Raw genomic sequence first — 21,636 nt, 5'->3', positions numbered from 1 at the left:
ATGTCACGTAATTCTGAAAAGCCTTCTTTCCTGAGGTGTGCACATTGCTTATAATCTTCAACCAAAGAAACTCATGAGCCAGCAGTTCTCTGTCCAGGAGATGCTTATAGTTGCTTCTTTTTGCCCTAACTTCTGAACATAAGCCCTACTTGTGAATGCAGGCAATAGGTGGAAGATGAAAAAATCTGGGAGGTTTCTATCACATCCCTTGAAGCACAAGCACTAAAGCACAGCCATGGGAATTTGTTTCTTAAAGCAGACTCAATAAAGCTTTGCAAAATGAGAGGCTATGAATTTAGATTTTTTTAAAGTTTGTAAATTCATGATTATGGTGATATCTTGTTCCTGGATTTGGAAATATGGTAAATCTAAATTGTAGCAAGCAATGCATTTGTTTTCATAGGTGTCAGTTTCTAGAATTAGGTGTTCCAGTTGAAAGAAGTTGCTGAAGTTCTTATGCCAAGTTCTTAAGCTGAACTTGGCAACTTCAAGATGTGTGGACTTCATCTCCCAGAATTCCCTAGCCAGCATGTTGAAGTTGCTAAGGTTGAAACCTATTGATACACTAAATATTGCAGTCTGGAGTCTGTCCCAAATTCTTTTTTCATTAGCTTGCATTTTATTCTGACTTTACATTTGTATCTAAATGTATAAATGTGTCTCCAAAAGGATTAGGCTCTGTTATTAACTCCCAAATTCCATTTTAGTGTAAATTTTTCTGGGTTATGTTTTATATACAGAATCTTTATCTAAAAGCTCTTTGTATAAGTTCATATGTTTATAGCAAATAAGCAAACTCAAATCATTGCAAAAGAATCAGAGGACAGAGGGGAAAATATATATGCACAGACTACTTTTGGAAGAAACTAAATTTATCTGAATATATTGTTATAATTTCATTCGACTTCAACAGGAGCCAAGCCACATCATCACCAAATATTGCCTTTTGACTTTAAACTTCTAAGAAAGCTGGTATTCCACTACCCAAAATATCAGACAGCCAAGATGTTGTTTTTTCTTCTAAAGGTGTTTTTAATTCATTTTTTGAAACAAAGGTAACCCATCCCTTTTCCACCTACTTATTCATCAACAGAATAATAAATATAGAAATTAAAAGTTCAGATAAACTGGATTTCTTGGATTCTACTCAGACTTCCAAATATCTTGGATTGGTTATGTTTTCTGATACTGTTTAAAACATATCTTATTCAGTGTTTACTTTTCTTTTGTTGCTGTGTCAAATGCATGTATTAATTTGCACACAATTTTACATTCATATTAAAGTATCAGTCCAATTGGTGTTCATTCAAAACTCAGTGATATATTGAAATGGATCGTTTGGATCCTTGGCAAACAGACTTCAAGACTGGGTATAAGGTGGAAGTTTGGCAATCAAAGCTTCAGTGTCCCAGCTTCATTTGTCTGATATTGCTAAATGCCAGGTTAGTCTGTAATACTCTCAATTATGATATGATCCTGAATTGTGGGGTACCATAAATTATCTTCCTATTCCTATTTAACTCTACATGAAACCATTTGGTGAGGTCATCTGTAACTATGGAGGTAAGTATTATCAGTATGCTGATTTTACCCCAATTGTACCTCTGTCCTATTTACCTAACTGACTGATGGTAGGGTTTAGAGCTCTTCACAACTAGTGATTTTTTATTGGTTTATAATCTGGGGTGTCTCCTGGAGTCTTTTCTTCCTGTTTATGCAGCAGGTGGCAGCCATAGCCTGGATAGCCTTTGCACAATTACTTTTTGTGCACCAGTTATAGTTGTTTCTCAGTTGGGAAGTATTGCTCATGATCACTCATGACAGCTTAGTTATCTCCTGATTGAACTATTGAAGTATTCTCTACTTGTGTTGGGGATTCCCTTGAAAAGCATTCCGAAACTTTAGTTGGTCCGGGACTCAGCAGCACGTTCATTATTTGGCACACCCATTGCTATGTGAGCTGCAGGGGCTACCAGTAGATATCTGAGTTCAATTCAAAGTGTTAATTATCATATCAAAAGACCTACATGGAATGGGGACAGGTTATTTGCAGAAACACCTCTTCCCAATTGTTTCTATATGTCCCACTAGATTAGGTATCACGAGCAAGCTCTGTCTCCTACTGGTAAAGCAGTGTCATTTTGTGGGGTTCAAGCAGTGTGCCTTGTCTACCATGATGCCTGTGTTGTGAAACAGCATTCCCCCTAAGATTTGGAATTGTGGATTATCTTTGAAAGATCTGGATCCAGAGGAAGGCACCCTCTGAATCTCCATTAATCTCCAGTTTTTGATACCATTAACCATGATATATGTCTGGACCACTTCCATGGATTGCTATGGGGAGTACTCAATGGTAATGGCTTTCCTCCTTCTTGAAATACTGTTTCTAGTTGAGGAAGTGTGACCTACCTGGAGATGTTAATTTTTTAAAGTGCCTCAGTATTCTGTACAATGTTTACATAAAACCACTATGGGAGGGTATTCATTAGAACAGAGTTCACTATTATCACATGATGCCACAGAAGTGCTGACCCAGTGTCTGAAGGAAAGAATAGAATCAGATTGTATCTTCCAAGAAGAGTTGGCTTTTGTTTTATGGGTCAAATGATTCCAAGAAGTACTATATATGATTCTATATGGAGTTGTAATCACCTATTTAAATGTAATTCACAGTTTGAAAGTGTTCCTTGACTAGTAGATCCCTCTCAAACAGCTGTTGGCAGCTGTGTCAGGAAGGGCTTTGTCTAATGCATCATGTGCACCCACTCCAGGATTGAGACACTCTTCTTACAGTCACTCATATCTTAGTTACATCCTGCTTCGATTACTTAAAATATTTAAAACTATGGCTGGTATAAAATTGATGAACTCGGCAGAGACAGTTATCCTAATACATTCAGGTGATCCACTACTTTGGAGGTGCATTGTTGTCAGTTGGGTTTTGGATATTGTTCAAGGTCTGTTTATTTGAGGGACTGCCTTGTCCTATATTAATCTGCCTGACTGATTAGATCCAATCAGGTCAGCTCTCTCTCTAGGTTTTTCTATACAAGATCATCATGTGATGGTAGGTTAAATTATTTTGACAACTGCAGGATATAACTACTGAATAAAATAAGTAAAAAATAAATAAAAATCATATGCCATATTATATTAAGATTTACAATGGAATTACTTTTCAGAGAAAACTGATCAAAATGAGAGAAACAGAACTGATAAAATAATAACTAAAGTTTGTTTCCAATTTAACCTTTGTTCCTTCCTCTTGATGTTATTCTTCTAATTAGAGGTTTTTTTTACGAAACTTATGTTGTACACAGATTTATCCAAACAAGTAAGGTGGAAAAAAAACCAGTGCCAGTCAATGGCTAGTAAAATTAAATAGACCATAATTTTATTGACCATAAAAAAGCTTACTATTTAAATTACTGCCTTTAGTCATTTTTTTCAGCAGAAAACAGCATAGTGATGGCAGACGAAGCATTGAAAGATTGTGTTTTCATGGACTTTAATTAAAATGGTATATCTAAATATATTTATCTTTAAAACTGAATTAATAAAGCTTTATGTTCTTTGAAATTTACTACATAGTGTACTCATAACTACATTTATTTGAAATTCAGTGTTAAAACTTTGAATAAAGAATTTTGATGTACCTGAAAGGAAGACTACTTTTTCTCCAAAATAATTAATTTTAAAATGAAAAAAAATCATCATTGTATCATTATGAGTACAAAAAGGACACAGACAAGAATTTTGGTGAGCATTTGTACACATTTGTGTTTGTGTGAGAGGTCTATCTCAACTCTTATACTTATTTTTCTAAGCCCACGTAACTCCCAAGCAAGCACAGAATGAACTGGTTCTTTTAAGGAACTACTTACAGGTTCAGTCACCTTTTACCTGTTTTGAGACTGAATCCTGTGGGTTTTCTATCTGATTCAGGATTGACCAGCTGGTTCTTTGATACTCTTACTACAGTAACTGTAATTAAATCCATAATGAAAGGTACCTATCTTCTTTGGCTTACTCTATCTCAATTGTGCAATTCCACATTAACTTCTTTTTTTTCCTTTCTTTCTTAGCTGTATGCATTTGTATATTTCAAAAATTGTTAATATTTTGAACTCCAATTTGATTTCAGCTGGCATTGCTTTCAATCCTACATTTTTTTTATATATATTTGCTATATAATTTAGATATATCAGGTCAATATGAATCCTCTTCATTCCCTTCTTTATTTTGAACTTCTTCATTTTAAAAATCTCTCAGAAGAATAATCAGGTGTTCTGCTAGTCTTATTGTTTTCCATATTATCTCATGTGCTATATGTAAAAAAACTTTCAATAGAATAAAACAAAAGTAAACTTCCTTCTTATATTCTATTACTTTTCATTGTCTTTTTAACATTATCCATTTTTTTGCGGGTCTACCTTTTCTGAAACTTTTCAGTTCATATCTATATGTATCATAATGCTAAGGCTTTAAGAAGTCTGCAAAATGCTCATGTGATGTTTTTGTACCACTATAATTGATATCATGTTTTCACAATGTCAGTCTCATGAGGTAAGGAGATAGCAGGAGGAATTAAATTCAGTGTCTCTGTTGAGAGGCACTGGATGTTGATTATAGGATCATGCAAGTACTAGTTATACAAGAATCCAGTAGCTAATAAGGCATTTTCAAAAGTTAATTAACCTAGACCTCCATTATGTTGGAGCAGACTCCACATAACTCTGTTCTTTCTTCTCAACAACTAATGATGAAACATGTAGGCCATTCTGCTTGTTTGCTCTTCAACAGTGGCAAACATTAAATGTTTACTTCAATTTTAGATCAGGTGTTCCGTCATGAAAACCTAGAAAATGCTGCAAGTCTGTGTTGATTATACTAGATGAGATGAATCCACATCTCACTCAATGAGACTTGTTAGCTTTCATAAGTGTCTTTTACCCTACATCATCAGCTGAATCAGCCAATGAAAAAGACAGATTTTATGGGATATTGATCTGGTTATGCTAATAGTAATGATTTTTGGTTCTATTTCTTCTTTCTCCCATGTGTCATGGACATATCCTTAGTTGGAAAGCCAGATGTAAAGAAATTCTTAACAGGATTTAAGCATAAAGAATATAAATGGAGAGTGATTGTAAAAGCCAAATTTAGAGTATGTGACAAAGTTTTAATCCTAGAAAATGTCCTAATTTTGTAGACAATATTTTTTTCCTTATTGTATCAAACTCTTCCAATAGTAGCTAATACATTTCAGCAAGACTTCTGAACTGTCTTCTCTAGTCTTCCTAATCAAGAATAATATATGTAAAAGCATTCCTGCATCTGTTTTTTATCAAAATCAAATAAAAGATTTCTACAGGAACAGATGGCACTAGTTTAAGTTCTTTGTTCTCTAATTAGAGTGGCTTGAAAATGAATGCAAATATCTGAATGTATCTGCATTAATATTACTGATTTCTACTACAATCAGTCCATTATTTTCAAACTTGAACTTAGTATTCACCGGGAATGACTCCAAAGGCATCTTGATGGGAAATACAGAATTTCCTGTATTCTGTTGTGTAGGTGCTGAGGTAAGTAGCTATTTTAGGGGTTAAATTTGTAGTCACTGATGCGCGCACACACACGCACACGCACACACACTCACACAAACATATATATTAGGTTGTATTCTTAAAACATTGCCTGTTGCCTGATCATCTCACATAGTCTAGCAACAGTTACCATAGAAAGAAGAGAATCCAAGCTGAGGTAAGTTAGAATCTGAAACAGTGTTAAATTAGAAAAAATAGTCAGGTATTTGGGGTGATGTGCCTGTATATTTTAGACTTGAATGCTACAAATTTCTGCGAAATGAATATACATCTAGTTCTGAAAGGAAAAATGTTATTTGTTTTTAATGATTTTTCAGGCACCTCCTGTACCAAACCTATGGAGGAAAATGTTGGGAATAAGCATGCATATTTATGTAGAAGAAGGAGATGCCAAATTAATGTATTAATAAATTACAGTATTCCGTCAAAATCATTTAGTCTCCCTCTGTGTCTCTCCCTGAGTTTATATGATACCTAGAAATTTAGAATTATCCATCAATTTCAAAGCCTAACATAACATTGTGATGTTGGTTTTCATGTTGTAGAGAAACAGTATACAAACACAGCCACCACCACCTCCCACCATACAGAAAGCAAAATATTGTTTTCCTGTTTCTTTAATACTCCCTTTAATTTTCAACATTAATATTTGTTATTAATTAATTATTTAGAGCACTTCAGTATATGTTTTTCCAGCTGGTCTCTCCTTTTTTAAATACTAATTTTTTATCAATCAAGATTCTTATAATTTGAGATGTACTATTAGAGAATTGTAAAAATGTTATCATATAATAGAAATTTGGCTTGTGTATTCATTTTTTGATGTACAGCAATGGAAAATATTACCTTCAATGTAAATTTGGTAAGAATGGATCTTGGCAAAGAATTCTAATTATATGTCAAGCAACAGAAGTGAAGATCTAGACAGAATCTGTTTTCAGAGTAATTACATTTGTTTAGAAGCCAATAATTTGTAGCAAAGGGAATAACTAAAAGTAGTAGATTTTTCAAACAAAGTTCTCCACACTTAGAGGACACTTGCCCAAAGAGCAGCTCTAATATTCTTGGATGTTCTTCTTCTGTGTGTAATAAGATCTTGACCTAGAAAATCTGATCAAGATGCTTTCCCATCACAGGATACAAACATTCTTTAAAGAATCACTGGATTAAGGCAGGAAATCTGTCAATAAAAACAATGATGTCAATCAGTTGATGTATGACTGACAGTGGGGTTTTTTTGTAAATAAATATGTTGCCAGGTTAAGGGTAAGACCAGGTAAACATCTGGTCTATCTGGTACCAGTTAGAAAGTCAAACTTCTTTTTAACTTTCTTTTGAACAAATATTGAATGTGAATGCAGCTTAGTTGAGTAGCAAGATTCTAGACTGATGCACAAATTAGTTGCAGAGTGCTCCTAAGCAACACTTTTTAAAAATAAATGTTGGGGTAGGGAAATGATATAACACTATATTTTACTCTTATGTTGCTGTAGACAAAAGATGCACATGTATTCTATAACTTCATTTTGCCCTCTTTTTAAGGTAAACTATGAATATAATATTTTGTTCCAGCCTTTTGGTAACCTTCATAGCTAATATTGTGTGGACTCGCACTATCAGAACAATGGATGATGAATCTGATCCATACAACTGGTTGTTTTATAGTTTTGAGTGTCCACAGGAATGTTTCTGTCCTCCAAACTTCCCAAATGCTTTATACTGTGATAGCAAGGCAATTAAAGAAATACCTGTCATCCCACCAAGAATCTGGTATCTCTATCTCCAAAACAATCTTATTGAAACAATTACAAAGAAGTCTTTTATGAATGCCACCCAACTAAAATGGATAAATCTGAACAACAACAAAATCACTACTGATGGAATTGAAAAGAATGTGTTTAACAATTTAAAAAGTTTACTCTACTTGTATCTGGAAGACAACTATTTAGAAGAAGTGCCTGGTCCCCTGCCAAGAAGCCTTGAACAATTGCGTTTAGCAAGAAACCAAATCAGTACAATCCCTCAAGGTGTCTTCAACAATTTGGAAAACCTAACTATGTTAGACTTACATCAAAACAAACTGTTGGACAATGCTTTTTCCAGCAACACCTTTCAAGGACTAAGCAGTCTCATGCAACTCAACTTTGCTCAAAATTCCCTTACAAAAATGCCACCAATCCTTCCTGCTAATGTGATCCAGCTATTTTTGGACAGTAATTCTATTGAAGAAATACCAGAAAATTATTTTGAAACAATGCTCAGATTAGTTTCCCTACGGCTGAACAACAATAAATTAACTGATAGAGGTTTACCAAGCAAAGTCTTTAATATTTCATCCCTTCTTGATCTTCAGCTATCATACAATGAACTCACCATAATCCCAGCTATCAGTGTCCATCTTGAGCATCTTCATCTTGATAACAACAGAATCAATAGTAAGTGTATATGGCCCAAGTCTTTGTAGTAACTCTGTTTTCCTACTATTTACAGATATTTGTCATCTTGTAATTATCTGATTTCTTTTCTGAATAATATGCTTCAGATTATGTTTCATACAGTAAAATAAAAAAGCAACATTTTGAAATTGTTCACATGTATAATGGTACGTTATTATTATTTATATATTTATTCCTTAGTTTTCAAGGCAACTCAACTCCAAAAACATTCTGGGTGGCTCATATTCTTTCTAAAGAATATATAATATAGAAATATCAGTGCTTATATAAAGCCATACAAATAACAAACAAAAAATTGTCAAAAGTTCCACGAACCCCCTAATGCCAGGCATCAGAAAAAGTAAGTCTTCAGAGCCATTCAGAATATTTGAAGGGTGAGATATGTATGTATCTCGAGCGGGATGCTATTCCAGACACTAGAATCATGTCAGAGAAGGCATGCATTCTTGGTTATGCAAAATAACAGTGTTTAACTGGAGGCACCCAAAGCACACCCATTTTGTGCAATTATACTAAATGGATAGAAACTATTAGAGGTATACACCCCTTCAAATAATTAAACCCTATGTCATGAAGTGCTGCATAAATGACAACTAGTATCCTGAATTTCACTGGGAACCCATTTGGTAACCAATGCAGCTCTCTAAGCAGTGATGAGAATGGGTATAACAAGAATTTCCCACTATTGCCTATGCCACTGCCTATTGAATCAGGTGCAATTTTGCATGGTTTTCAAGGGACAAACCTATATACATGGGATAGTCACATCAGGAATTGAATAGGGCATAACGGACTGTTGGAAAGGCCTCCAAACTGAAGAAAGTTTGCATAACTGCTGTACAAGGCAGACCTATACGAGGGTCTTCTGGACTTCTTTGAGCAAGAATTCAAAGCAGGGGAACTCCCAAAGTGCAACTCATCCAAGAACAATAGTCTTATGCTGTTTTATAGTGATAGCCATGAAGTGCCAGATTTAGGGAAACCCAAACAGCCACAGCCACTCAAACCTGACAGGATTGATCTTGAGTCTGTTCCTCTTAGTTTCCTCCTGAAGAGCTTTCAAACATTGGATAAGTACTCTGACAGGTTTCCCTGTGCAGCCATGTAGATTATATTAATTGGTGTATACAATATAATGATACTAGATTCTGAACTTATGGATAACATAACCAAGCAGTTTCATGCAAATGTTAAACAGGTGGGGTAAGAACATTGAGCCCTAAGGTACCCCATTAATGAGGGATTATGGGCACAATCTGTTCCCTATTCAATGCCAATTAAAATTGACTACTGAGGAAGGAAGCAAATCACTGTAGCACAAGGTTCCCCACTTCCAACTCCCAAACTAGTCAGAAGGATAACATAGCCAATGATATCAAAATATACTGAGAGTACAATAATTATATGGAAATGAATACACTACTTCCACCCCAGCTCTGCAAAAGCTAACTGAACATATAATAATAGCCATAAAGGGAAGATTGGAAAATGGACAGTAACAGTCCCCAGTGGCAAAGTCCATGAGTGCCCCTTGAGAAAGGGGATACCATCACCTTTGAGGTCAAAGGGATCATTTCTGCCCTCAAAGAGGCTGACACCATTGCATGGATCCAACCACAGGTCCCCTCCCAGGCCATCTTCTCAACCCAAGAGAGGTCTGGATGTTATAAACAGGTAGATGATGTTACAGTTCAGAGGATATTATTCTCCTCATTGTAATCAATTGTAATCAGAATCAAATTCAATCCAGTTAACATCATAAAACTGCCCTGGGAACTCACTTGGACCTGCCCAGTCAGAATCCAAATGAAAGAATTAGAATGGATAACTCAAAAAAAGATGCTTCTTTAATCAGAACTAGCCAAAAATCAGAAATACAAATTATATAGGATTATTTGATGTATTTTATCTATTGAAATGTCTATCACTACAACAATACAAGAACTAATTAAGATATTCATGATGAATGCTGCTCAGTATTTACAACAAAGTTTTGGCCTCCCCAACTAGGAAGAGACATCAGAATAATAGTAATAATGGAAGAATTTAATAGGTGGATAAAAATGCCAAATCCAAACTAAACATCTGGCTGTGCAACCAAACAAAATAATAATACCATCAAACAACATCTGCTGATCCCAGGTCCTTGGGAAGGACTTGATAGGTGGGTAAATAGGCTAAATGCAGTCTAAGCATCGGCTGCCTGTGCAACTAACCATAATAATATATTAAATTGATATGCCATCTGATTCCAGCAACTCTGAGAATGAAGTTTCTCTGCTTTTTAATGCGAATATAAATAAAATGAGCACCAAATAGATGAATTGCATGACAACTCTGAACTTTAGTAGTGGATAAATAGATGGGATGGGGGTTGGAGGCATAAGCTGGAGATAATAACTTAAATTAGTGAAATCAGCCACACATTTTATATTATGTCTTCTTATAATGTATAGATGGGCCTAATAGATATTCATAGCAGAGAACAGAACTATCTAATAAATCAGAATGCACAAAAATTTATTCTAAGCCACAAACTACAAAAAATTACAGGACACTGTTTAATTTTCTATGAAAATACATTGTTATTCAACACAATGCTTTTTGATTTTTAAAACTCTCTTACTTTAAGAAAATTTCCCCTTCATACAGTTGCTGAAGACAACTCAATGAGTTTCTGACCTTTGAAATAAAACTGGCAAAAATAAAGGTGAACATTTTTCCTTTCCTTGTTAAGGGTGCTTTAACTTTAAAAAAAGACGGAGAGAAATTCAAGTGCACCCTCAAATTGTATAATTCTTTGTCTGAGATTTATCTGGTAAAATATTGCCAGGACTATATTTAAAGGTATTATTCAACAAAGGTTCGGGGGATTTGAATGTAATGGCTAAAACTGTGGATGCAGAACTTTAGTAGTCCTTAAATATTTATTATTTTTCTTGAAATTGTTTTAAGCTTTTTCCATTACAATAGCAATTTCAAAATACATTCACTAAAGTCAGCTGACCTAATTTCCACATTTCAATGATTACATAATTCTTTAACAAATTGGACTTTTGATTTATGAACACCAATGTAACTGTGTGAAACTAAAAACCATTTCACGATTTTATTTGACTTATTTAATAATTAAACTCTTATAAAAATGTCAACATTAGAGTTCCTACCCCCAGCCCTACCCTTATGACCAAGAGTAGCTTTAAATATAACTTTATTTCAATTTATTCATCAAATAAGTTTGAGAAATAGACCAGGCTAATATCAAATGCTAAAGCAACTACCTTAAAAATTGAGCAGAACTTTAAACATAGCTCTTCTGTATCCAGGAAGAATGATTTTTAGTTCACTTTATTTCATTTCTTTTAATCCATTTCTTCTTTAATTCACAATTAATTCACTTCTACAAACAACCTTATTTTATATTCATTTCAATATTTTATATGCATTCTAATATTTGGAAAACTACACTATCAAATTCTACATCAATTTTATGGCAATTGTCATTTTTCAACAATTTCAGTGACAACGTGGTACAAAGACTCCTTAATCCCTTTAATACCATCTTGAGATGTACATGCTTCACCATCTCTAATTTTACATTTTACAAACCTATGAATTTGGAGTTGTTCAAATGCATCTAATTACACTGGTAATAATTTCATTTCTCTAAAATTACAAAATTACCTTAATTATGATGTTGTAAAATAAAAGTCACAAAAGATTTATAAAAAGGATGATGGAAAACTTTACAGAAAGCGTTGAAATGTATTTGGATATTTGTGCCCTTTGTAGCCTGCTTTAAAAGGAAAATAAATACCGTATATACTTGAGTATAAGCCGACTCGAGTATAAGCCGAGACCCCCAATTTCACCCCCAAAAACTGGAAAAAGTTATTGACTCGAGTATAAGCCGATCCGCCGTTCTGCAAGCCTCTGCCGCCAGCAGAGGCTCGATCCGCCATTTTGCAAGCCTGAATACACAGGAATACCCTGTGTGGCCAAGGCTCGTCGGCAGGTCTCCGTTCCTCCTGCCGACCTTTGGGGAGGTTTGGGCGCCTCCCCAAACCTCCCCAAACCTCGGCAGGTCTCCGTTCCTGTTTGGGGAGGTTTGGGCGCCTCCCCAAACCTCGGCAGGTCTCCGTTCCTCCGCGCAGACCTGCCGACCTTTGGGGAGGTTTGGGCGCCTCCCCAAACGTCCCCAAACCTCGGCAGGTCTCCGTTCCTGTTTGGGGAGGTTTGGGCGCCTCCCCAAACCTCCCCAAACCTCGGCAGGTCTCCGTTCCTCCGCGCAGACCTGCCGACGTTTGGGGAGGTTTGGGCGCCTCCCCAAACCTCCCCAAACCTCGGCAGGTCTCCGTTCCTGTTTGGGGAGGTTTGGGCGCCTCCCCAAACCTCCCCAAACCTCGGCAGGTCTCCGTTCCTCCGCGCAGACCTGCCGACCTTTGGGGAGGTTTGGGCGCCTCCCCAAACGTCCCCAAACCTCGGCAGGTCTCCGTTCCTGTTTGGGGAGGTTTGGGCGCCTCCCCAAACCTCCCCAAACCTCGGCAGGTCTCCGTTCCTCCGCGCAGACCTGCCGACCTTTGGGGAGGTTTGGGCGCCTCCCCAAACGTCCCCAAACCTCGGCAGGTCTCCGTTCCTGTTTGGGGAGGTTTGGGCGCCTCCCCAAACCTCCCCAAACCTCGGCAGGTCTCCGTTCCTCCGCGCAGACCTGCCGACCTTTGGGGAGGTTTGGGCGCCTCCCCAAACGTCCCCAAACCTCGGCAGGTCTCCGTTCCTGTTTGGGGAGGTTTGGGCGCCTCCCCAAACCTCCCCAAACCTCGGCAGGTCTCCGTTCCTCCGCGCAGACCTGCCGACGTTTGGGGAGGTTTGGGCGCCTCCCCAAACCTCCCCAAACCTCGGCAGGTCTCCGTTCCTGTTTGGGGAGGTTTGGGCGCCTCCCCAAACCTCCCCAAACCTCGGCAGGTCTCCGTTCCTCCGCGCAGACCTGCCGACGTTTGGGGAGGTTTGGGGAGGCGCCCAAACCTCCCCAAAGGTCGGCAGGAAGAACGGAGACCTGCCGAGGTTTGGGGAGGTTTGGGGAGGCGCCCAAACCTCCCCAAAGGTCGGCAGGTCTGCGCGGAGGAACGGAGACCTGCCGAGGTTTGGGGAGGTTTGGGGAGGCGCCCAAACCTCCCCAAACGTCGGCAGGTCTGCGCGGAGGAACGGAGACCTGCCGAGGTTTGGGGAGGTTTGGGGAGGCGCCCAAACCTCCCCAAACAGGAACGGAGACCTGCCGAGGTTTGGGGACGTTTGGGGAGGCGCCCAAACCTCCCCAAAGGTCGGCAGGTCTGCGCGGAGGAACGGAGACCTGCCGAGGTTTGGGGAGGTTTGGGGAGGCGCCCAAACCTCCCCAAACAGGAACGGAGACCTGCCGAGGTTTGGGGACGTTTGGGGAGGCGCCCAAACCTCCCCAAAGGTCGGCAGGTCTGCGCGGAGGAACGGAGACCTGCCGAGGTTTGGGGAGGTTTGGGGAGGCACCCAAACCTCCCCAAACAGGAACGGAGACCTGCCGAGGTTTGGGGACGTTTGGGGAGGCGCCCAAACCTCCCCAAAGGTCGGCAGGTCTGCGCGGAGGAACGGAGACCTGCCGAGGTTTGGGGAGGTTTGGGGAGGCGCCCAAACCTCCCCAAACAGGAACGGAGACCTGCCGAGGTTTGGGGACGTTTGGGGAGGCGCCCAAACCTCCCCAAAGGTCGGCAGGTCTGCGCGGAGGAACGGAGACCTGCCGAGGTTTGGGGAGGTTTGGGGAGGCGCCCAAACCTCCCCAAACAGGAACGGAGACCTGCCGAGGTTTGGGGACGTTTGGGGAGGCGCCCAAACCTCCCCAAAGGTCGGCAGGAGGAACGGAGACCTGCCGAGGTTTGGGGAGGTTTGGGGAGGCGCCCAAACCTCCCCAAAGGTCGGCAGGAGGAACGGAGACCTGCCGAGGTTTGGGGAGGTTTGGGGAGGCGCCCAAACCTCCCCAAAGGTCGGCAGGAGGAACGGAGACCTGCCGAGGTTTGGGGAGGCGCCCAAACCTCCCCAAACGTCGGCAGGTCTGCGCGGAGGAACGGAGACCTGCCGAGGTTTGGGGAGGCGCCCAAACCTCCCCAAACGTCGGCAAGTCTCCGTTCCTCCGCGCCCTGCCTGCCTGCTTCTTTCCGCTGCGGAAAGAAGCAGGCAGGCAAGGCGCGGAGTTTGGGGAGGTGCGCGCGCACCTCCCCAAACCTCCCCAAACTTCGGCAGGTCTCGGACGGCGGTGGCTTGGGAGAGGTGCGGGCGATCCCGGAAGCACCAAAGCCTCGGCCGCGCACAAGTCCTCGGTAAGTTTTTTTGTTGACTGGAGTATAAGCCGAAGTGGAATTTTTCAGCCCAAAAAGTGGGCTGAAAAATTCGGCTTATACTCAAGTATATACGGTAAATATTAAATGTGCTTCTGCATTAAATCTCCCTTTAAATTGTCAGTGACTTCACTTTGATTGCAATGCTTAGAATTATTTATTAAATTAATATACATCCTGATTGCCAACAACTCCAGACAGACAGACAGAAGGAATGAGAACTACAATTTATTGCAAATTCCATTAAAAAAATAAAGTCACCTAGTTGAGCTTGACTTCTTGGCAATCATTCATACTTTCTTCATATTTCAACTTCCACTTCTAGTCTTCATCTAAAGATTAGAAACTATTTTCTGCAAATTTCCCATCCAAGTTATAACCAGATTTGACCCTATTTAGCTTTTGAGCCTGACAAGGCCAGCCAGATTCTGTTGCCTGCTGAGGCAAAGAAAACTCAAACATCTTCATAATTTCAGAAATGACATTCAAGGTATCCTTGCAACTTAACTCATGGATGACCAGCAAAACTTCTCTATTTTGTTGTCTTTCTCAACTTCCATAAGAGAAAGAAGAACACATTGCTGACTGGTGATCTTACTGTCTCTGAGCAATGCAAAAAAATATATATTCTAAAGTATCAAATTTATTACAGTAACTTTCCTCATATTTATTTGGTGTTTTTTAGGTCTTAATGGAACTCAAATATGCCCAATTCCTATCCCAGGAGATCATGCTTATGAGAGAAATTTACCACAGCTGCGTTATCTCCGCTTGGATGGCAATGGAATCAAACCTCCAGTTCCATTGGACCTCATGCTATGCTTCCGACTCCTTCAGGCACTTGTTATTTAAAGACTGCTTTGTGTCACAATGATTTAATGAACATCTTTGCTGGCATTTAACTTGTTACACTTTCCATATGTTTTGTAACATATTTTCTATTTTTCCTGCAACATTGAAGTATTTTCAATTTTTTCCTTAGTAGCTCCTTCACTTTAAATATTAAGAGATGGATTCTAAGAGCTAGAAAAATTAGTTTAAAAAAGTTTTTGTTGTTATATATTTTATGCATCTTGGCCCGCATATTCAGGAATTGTATGCATTTTCACCTATGTTAAGCAAAAATAGTATATGCAATTTGGACATGATATAATCTTGATATAATATTACTGTAAATGTCAGATTGCTGTGTTTAATTATGGAACAAACATCAGCAATCTTCTTCCTTTATTCACCATTTGAGTTGCTCCATTATTTTACAATTAAAAAGTAAGAACATACATTAATCTATTTGGTAGAAAATGAAGATAGATAAGTGTTTGAACTACACATACCTGAAGAATGTCATTCTATCATTTTTTTAAATAAAATGATCTTCATTTCTATATAACAGCAAAACTTGTTTGAAGATTTATTCATAGAGCAATGATAAGCTTTCTGTTTGTAAACCCTGTCTTGTTGAAAACTTATTTTGTCCATATTAGACCTGGATAGCTTAATCTCCATAAAATACTACATGTATATCAGAAAGATACAGAAATCCATACACATTTAATCTCTAAATATAAATAAAAGGTAAGCATAAAATACAACAATAATAATAACAGAGAATGTAAAATCATTGAGATTAATACTGGTCATCAAGAAGAGGAATAGATGAAAAAGAAACACAAAATTAAGCATCCTAGGAGGATACATCAGAGACTTGGTCAGACAAGCTTTGTACTCTCTGCCTTCTGGATAGCAGAAACAGTAAGCCTAGCTGCCAAGGAAAGAAAACATAAATACTCATGCCATCCTATTATATAGTTCTTCCTACATACTACTTAAATATTTAAATCAGAAAGTAGAAATTGCTGAGAAAGTCCCATAAAAGTGTGATCTTATATCTTTTTTATGAACAAGTTGCATTCTGTTCAGTGGAGCTCATTCTTTAGTAACTGAACAATGGCAATTTGGTGTTATCAACATAATGATAATATACCCAGCTAAATAACAACTATTTGGCTAATTTAAAAAATAAATAAATAGGATTGACCTATTAATACTTGACTGAAGAAAATCCCACAGTCACGGGCTGTACTGCAAAGTATACTGTATGTTCAGACACACAGACACACAGACACACAGACACAGACACACAGAGACACACACAGAGAGAGACAGACATACACACACACACAGAGACACACACAGAGAAAGAGAGAGAGAGAGAGAGAGAGAGAGAGAGAGAGAGAGAGAGAGAGAGAGAGAGAGAGAGAGAGAGAGAGAGAGAGAGAGAGAGAACCATAAGAGATCTTTATGTTTTAAGGACAATATCCTGAATCTGAATTCTATTTCCAGCAGTAATAATTTACGCTTAGTTTAAATTCTGAATTCCAGTTCTTCTCAATGAATACAAACTGTCATACTGTATACTGAATACAGAATACAAAATGAGCCTTGCATTGTCACTACCAATAAAATCATATGAATGGCATTTAATTCAATGACTAACCTACCTTGAGGCTATGCAGATCTCAACAGGGTTTTTCTAGACCAAGAATGGTGAGCAATAGATCCTGTTCAAGGAGCAGGTGGCAGCTGCAAGCTGAAAAGTCTTCAATTAATCTAGCCATACTCATGTCTGGACCAGCACTTCAGCATTCACTCATGGTTTAGTCATTCCATGTTTTGACTATTGCAAAATGTTCTATATGGGACTATCCTTGAAGACTACTTAGAACCTACAGCTGTTCCAGAATGCAATGGCAGAGGCAATTAAGGGCATGACGTATAGTATCTCTGCTTCATGAACTGCACTTGTTATCAGTAGCTTTCTGGGTACAACTCAATGTGATGGTTATCATCGATAAAACCTTCATGGCATAGGACTTGGCTACTGTCTTTTGTAGTTTCTGTTGATCCTGGCAATTGGGCCAGTCAACCTGTGATTTTCTGATTATAAACTATAAACACAGAAAATGTTTCATTTTTATATTGCATCCCTCAAAAGTTTTTCCATTCCAGATTATCGAAATGAATATATATGTGAGCATGTATCTATTCTTTAGTTGAATAAAGACATTGCTTTTATATAATTACAATAATACTACAAGCTAGAGTGAGTAACTTAAGACCAGAGTTTACTAAAGAAAATAAAATTTAAGACTTAACCTTTTTTCAGACATCAAGTAGGTGAAATTGCACTTGTGGAAGAAGTAACAGCTGCTCACCATTTCTGTGATCAACCGACTAACAAACTCCTCTTATTCTTAAGATTTTTATCTTAAACTGGAATATGATTTCCTGTAACTCTAATCCATTATTTAGGACAGGGGTCCCCAATCCCTGGTCCATGGACTAGTACCGGTTTGTGTCATGCCAGCAACCGGTCTGCACAAAAAAGTGAAGCCCCATCCGTGGGTTGCAGACAGCACACAAAACCATGCATTCTCCAGTCTGCAGAAAAAACTTTCTCCACGGAACTGGTCCCTGGTGCCGAAAAGGTTGGGGACCTCTGATTTAGGACATTTCCCACATTGTTTTCAGATATTTTTTTTAGTTACTCTTATCCATCATAAACATTTTCTGAAATCAAAGTGGAGCACAAAACATGAGAACAATCAGAGCATGTTAAATTTCTATAAAGCTACATTGTGATTTGTTTTGATATCTCCAACAAGGCCCAGGGATATTGAAATGCCCATAGACCCATATCCAGTGTAATTCTTAGTTTTTGTTTTTTTTTTAAAAAAAAATATTTTAAAATTTAAAAGGAAGTGGGGCAGCAAAGCAAAGCACCACTCTCTTGAACCAGGAATGCCCCTGAAATACTTTTGAAGAAAGTAAGAAAGGGCTGTTAAACTGTGATAAAATAATGTATGATAATCTACACAAAATGCCCATCAATAACTTACTCTATTAAGTAAAAGCCCATAGTAGACTTAAAATAAATTTATTACTGCATGTGGAATGCACTACTTTATGGTCAATTTAACATAACTCTATAGACCTCAAATTTGTTTATATTTCACCTTTAATTTTAATAATATTTAATATTTATTTAAATTTATATGATTGTTTTTATATGTTTTATGGGTGTTGCATTATTATACACCTCTAAGAATCATCTTGGATAAAATGTTTGGCTATATAAATTTGATTAATATATAAACATATTGAAGAAGAAAAACTTTATTCATTTAGTCATTAGGCAAGACCTATTCTTTATTTTCACTTGAGGACAATTGAATCAAATGATTGAGCTGTCAATTTCTTGAAAAAAGAAATAGCCTCAGTCCTTTATTTATTTTTTTCCATTTTAGGACATATAAAGAAAGGTTTTACATCTAAAAACCCGACTGGAATTATAAAACAAATTTGTATATTTTACTAAAAATATAAAAAGGTGATTTTGACTGTAGTTAATATATTTAAACTTTGCCTTTTTTATTGCTGTGTATAAAAGAAATGGCATTAAGTAGTCCAGCTTTCTGTTCTTGAAAATGGCATGAATGATGAATTAGTTGTTTCAGTAAAGGCTTTGAAACATAATCTTCCTCAAAAATAAATTATACTTAACTACTGTACAAGGTTGGGCATTCAGAAGATGTTATCTCATTTTCAGGATTTGACCTGTACCACATCATCCTCCCTCAATCTCAGACCAGACCACAACTGTCTAGGGTAAAATACTATCAACTCTTCCTTGATTCAGACTTAGTGACTTCTATGTCATTTGAGAAGGCAGAAGTGAAAGGTAAGGGTTCTGGTTTATTTTTTGTCATTTATAAGAAACGAGTTATACCTGGGAACACACACACGCCTGTACAGGGGTGCATGCACGCCCACACACACACACACACACACACACACACACAAACAGACACACAAACACATCAAATTATATGCTTATTTTTAAAGTATTTTTAAAAAGAGTAACTTTGAAAAGTGTAATAATTATAAGCTTTGATAATAATTTATATCAAAATAAACATCTCTTCTGCAAGTCAATAGAATTATACTGTTCTAGGATTTTACTTATTAAAACTGAACTTCCAAACAGCACAGTTGATCTGTCTGTCTGTCTGTCTGTCTGTCTGTCTGTCTGTCTGTCTGTCTATCTATCTATCTATCTATCTATCTATCTATCTATCTATCTATCTATCTATCTATCTCATTATCTGCATACAATACCAAAAATATTATTTTCTGAACAGTTTTAATTTGGCAATATTTTTGTATATTAATAACCTGAAAAACAGCCTAATATAACGTAGTACTATTATTTTAAAAAAAATCTGGATGGTATCATTCAGTGAATCAAGTGATCGATTTGGGGCTGGGAGAGATGTGAGTTTATATGGTTCAATAGAACATAGACTCAGTTTTTCAAGTATATCTTTATCTCATCAAATTCAGAATGTCAAATAAATATCTATGGTTCTTCTATATATATTTTTTATTAAAGAGTTTTACAAAAACAAAATTTTACAATATATCCCCAAATCCCTCCCACCCCAAACCCACCCAAACCCACCCACTTCCCCCCCTCCACTTCCCAGAGCTAAATACAGGATTATAGTTACAATAATCATATTCTAAATAAAAATTATGCATAATATACAATTAACCAAATTCATAATGCGCTTTAACTCTCTTTTAACATAACTACAAACAACGTACCAATAACAATATCCCACTAAAATCTACTCATAAGCTAAATGGTACTTTTTAGTCCCATATTTGTTTTGAATATAATTTATCTACCTCCTCCAAACTGAAATATATCTTTCCTGTGAATGATCCTTCAGATAAGCAGAAATCTTAGACATTTCTGCAAGATTCGAAACTTTAACCACCCATTCTTCTACAGTGGGCAAACTATCCTTCTTCCAATATTGTCCCACCAGTAACCGTGCTGCCGTTATCATGTTCAACATCAAGTTAGTTTCTTTAACATCACAATCTACAACAATGCCCAATAAAAACAATTGCGGGGAAAACTTTATCTTTCTCTTAAAAATCTTTTGAATGTTCCACCAAATTTTAATCCAAAAAGCTTTTATATTTCTACAAGTCCACCACATGTGAAAATAGGTAGCTTCTAAACTACCACACCTCCAACATTTAGACTGTAAATTAGGATACATGTTGGACAGCTTCTTGGGATCCAGATGCCATCTATAAAACATTTTATAAATATTTTCTCTTAAATTTTGAGCTTGGGTAAATTTAACATTTCTGACCCAAATTATCTCCCAGGTGTCCAACAAAATTGGTTCCTGAATATTTTGTGCCCACTTTATCATGCAGTCTTTAACCAGTTCCGTTTCCGAATCCAATTCAATTAAAGCATTATATATCCTCTTTATATGGTTCTTCTATATTAAAAGTGCACATTTTGGAATAACATGTAAATAGAGAGAAAAACTATCACAGCATCTCATTTAATGTTTGTACCAAGATATTTGCTATCTTTGTCCAGCCACTGAAAAGTATACTTCTTTTAGTAGTAATGATACATTGAAAGAAAGCATGAACTACAGTTAGCCTTTGAATTAAAAAAAAGAAGAGCAATTTAGTTGCCTTTAGGTTCTGCCTATTAACTATTTTAAAAAAAAGAAACCTGAAATTATACAAGAAGAAAATGAAGGCCTTGTGCTGTTTACTATTCCCACTGGAATCACATCCCCTCATGAGGAAATCTGTTTCATAAAGGCCTTCTTTCAAGCGTTTAATATCAGAATGCTTGAGTCAAGGCAACATCAACAGTAAAAATGTTTCATGAATTTCTAATATTATAAACAGTTTATAAATGATTTCTTTTAAAAATAAAAATAAAAGGCATGAGTGAAGTAGTCTGTTTTCAGACATCAGATTTATGCATAGTTTTCCTCCCATATCAGTATTTTTATTGTTCAGAATATGTGAAGAATGAAAAAGAAATTTTGTTTGGGAATATTTATATTTGCTTAAGACCCATTACGATGAGTGGTATGTAAGATGCAAATAGCAAACAGATTTAACAAAAACTGCATTGTAAAAGAGTCATTAGATTAAAAAAAATAAAGTTAGTCATCTAAATCTGCTTTAAATGTCAAGAAAATAATATAAAAGTTATAGATATGAATCATTCAAAAGAACTGCCTTTATTTGCTCAATATCCATTATTACCAAATATTTTCATCCAAACCATTGGAGCAGCTTGCCCATTTAATCATGGTAGCT

At 37.2% G+C, this 21,636-nt stretch overlaps 1 protein-coding gene across 1 annotated transcript; it reads left to right on the top strand.

The window, feature by feature from the left end:
- Positions 1–7,158: 7,158 nt before the first annotated feature.
- KERA (keratocan) lies at positions 7,159–15,276 on the top strand (the record flags this gene model as incomplete). Its single annotated transcript, XM_081330355.1, has 2 exons — positions 7,159–8,044; positions 15,110–15,276. The coding sequence occupies 2 exons, from the start codon at positions 7,159–7,161 to the stop codon at positions 15,274–15,276; spliced, it is 1,053 nt and encodes a 350-aa protein (XP_081186481.1).
- Positions 15,277–21,636: the final 6,360 nt, after the last annotated feature.

This window comes from Vipera berus (assembly GCF_964194415.1).
Source record: "Vipera berus genome assembly, chromosome: 6".
Classification (NCBI taxonomy): Eukaryota; Metazoa; Chordata; class Lepidosauria; order Squamata; family Viperidae; genus Vipera; species Vipera berus.
The sequence above is the reverse complement of the archived record's forward strand: the minus strand, read 5'-3'. Positions and strand labels throughout refer to the sequence as shown.